At 43.3% G+C, this 2,500-nt stretch overlaps 1 protein-coding gene across 1 annotated transcript in view; it reads right to left on the reverse strand.

Annotated features, from left to right (window-relative positions):
* Positions 1 to 2,500, reverse strand: part of wnk4a (WNK lysine deficient protein kinase 4a) — a 134,242-nt gene that overhangs the window by 47,595 nt on the left and 84,147 nt on the right. The window contains exon 6 of the mRNA XM_063220959.1: positions 170 to 389. Within this exon, the coding sequence (XP_063077029.1) occupies positions 170 to 389 (220 nt within the window). The remainder of the gene's footprint in view (positions 1 to 169; positions 390 to 2,500) is intronic.

Genomic DNA, 2,500 nt, shown 5'->3' on the forward strand with positions numbered 1-2,500 from the left:
AGAGTTCGAAGAGGAACTCGATGGTAGACACACACACACACACACACACACACACACACACACACACACACACACACACACACACACACACACACACACACACACACACACACACACACACACACACACACACACACACAAACACACACACTCAGTATCTCACTCTCACCATCTCCTGTGCGACCTCTTCGGGCACGTCCTTGTAGAGTTCGAAGAGGAACTCGATGGCGTTGTTGTCCTTGTATTTGCCGTGCAGCTTCTTGGTGTCGTCCATGCGCAGCCAGAGCTTCAGGCCAGACTTCTGCATGTCGTCCTCCTCCGCCAGCTCCACATGCACCCCGTTATCCTCCTGGAAGAAGGTATGCTCCAGCAGGTCCTGGATGGTGTACCTGTAACGCAAACACACACACGCACACACACACACACACACACACACACACACACACACACACACACACCGTTATCCTCCTGGAAGAAGGTGTGCTCCAGCAGGTCCTGGATGGTGTACCTGCAGATACAATACACACACAAACACACACCACGTTATTTAGCATCTCTCGCACACACACACAGATTCAGACACACACACACACACACACACGGTTATCCTCCTGGAAGAAGGTGTGCTCAAGGAGGTCCTGGATTGTGTACCTGCAGATATAATACACACCACGTTATTTACCATATCTCACACACACACACAGACTCAGACAAACACACACACACGGTTATTCTCCTGGAAGAAGGTGTGCTCCATGTCCTGGATGGTGTACCTGCAGATACAATACACACACACACCACGTTATTTACCATTAGCAGGTCACACACACACACACACACACACGCATGTGCACATGCGCGCACCTGAACACGCAACACACACACACACACACACTGGCCTGCTGTTATTCTTCCAGAAGAAGCTGTGCATTTGGGCCGGCCGTGGCCTAATGGTTAGGGAGGGGATTTTCAGATCAATAGGTTCAGGCGTGTTCAAATCCCATTCTTACCTGCATGAATGTGGTAACTGTAACCAACACGAAGTAAAAATTGTACATTGCTTTGAATAAAACCATCCGCTAAGTGCAATATAATGCAATGCAGTTGCTGCGTGGTGTACCTATACACAGGTGAACACACACATACAAACACACACACACACACACACACCCTGCATTTGACATGGTGTACTTTGGCCCGGTAAATAGGTCATGGGTAATGTACACAGCACACAGAGGGCACAGCATGTACTGCATGAGCAAGAGCTACTGTACTGCATGCATTGGAGATTACTATAAATAATCTCAACCAGCCAAACCGGTCTGAAATGAAAAGTCTCTTCCGTCATTGCATATAGAGCACAATATGTACTGTGTGTGGAATACCAACTATACTCTATCCATTTGAGACTACTATAAATAATCTAAAGCAGCCAAACCGGTCTGAAATGAAAAGTCAATGGTGTAGTCTACGTAGAACGCGGGTATAGGGAGTATACCCACTTCTAAATTTCAGGGATTTCAGTAAACCCACTTAAAATTGATTGATCCATTGTTTTGAATAGCACAAATATGTACAGTATACCCACTTCCAAAAATGCTCAAATATGCAGTATACCCACCATAAAAAAGTAGACTACACCACTGTGAAAAGTCTCTTCCATCATTCCATATAGAGCACAATATGTACTGCGTGTGGAATACCAATTATACTGTATGTCTTGCTTATTATCCAATTTGCCTTATTACCTTCCTATTATTTAATGTTGCTTCTATTACATTGTGTTTGATAATGTTGTCAGTGTTGCAACTGTACACTGTACCTTGAGGTCTTTTGTTTACTTTTTTACTACTTTTTAATGCACTGTCCTCTTCTTTACTCTTTGAAGGACAATGCTATCAGTGTTGAAACTGTACACTGTGCCTTAGCCTGTTCTTGTTTTAATTGCTCCTTGTCGCTTTGAACAAAGGCGTCTGCTAAATACTAATGTAATGTATGCATTTGGGACTCCTATATATAGTCTAAAGTTGACAAACAGGTTTGAAATGAAACCATTTCATTCTCTTGTGCCACTCAACCATACGGACCTCCGTCAACAACTCTCACACCTGTCTCGATTTTAACCTAGTTTGTAAAATGACCTATTTAGCTAAAAGGTTTAATTGTGTGAAATTTTGAGATGGCTATACTGCGTATACCTGCGTTCTACGTAGTCTACACCACTGCCACATGGCACAGTATAAACTTGCAATGCACTCAGAGAGTGGAGACCCCTGTCAAGGAAGCTGTTTGATAGAACATTTGACTCTGTTTCAACCTCATTTTTTTTTCAAGTCTGCCTGCCTTCTTTATGTGGAGTTAAAAAAGGAAATGATACAAAATTCGCACTATCTTTAAAAAAATAAAAAATAAATACCACCAGCTGCTACTGTAGGTCCAAACCCGACTGTGTGTTTGTTTACTTTACATACAGGCACATACTGACAGACACACACACACA

The sequence above is a fragment of the Engraulis encrasicolus genome, chromosome 17 (genome assembly GCF_034702125.1).
Source record: "Engraulis encrasicolus isolate BLACKSEA-1 chromosome 17, IST_EnEncr_1.0, whole genome shotgun sequence".
Classification (NCBI taxonomy): Eukaryota; Metazoa; Chordata; class Actinopteri; order Clupeiformes; family Engraulidae; genus Engraulis; species Engraulis encrasicolus.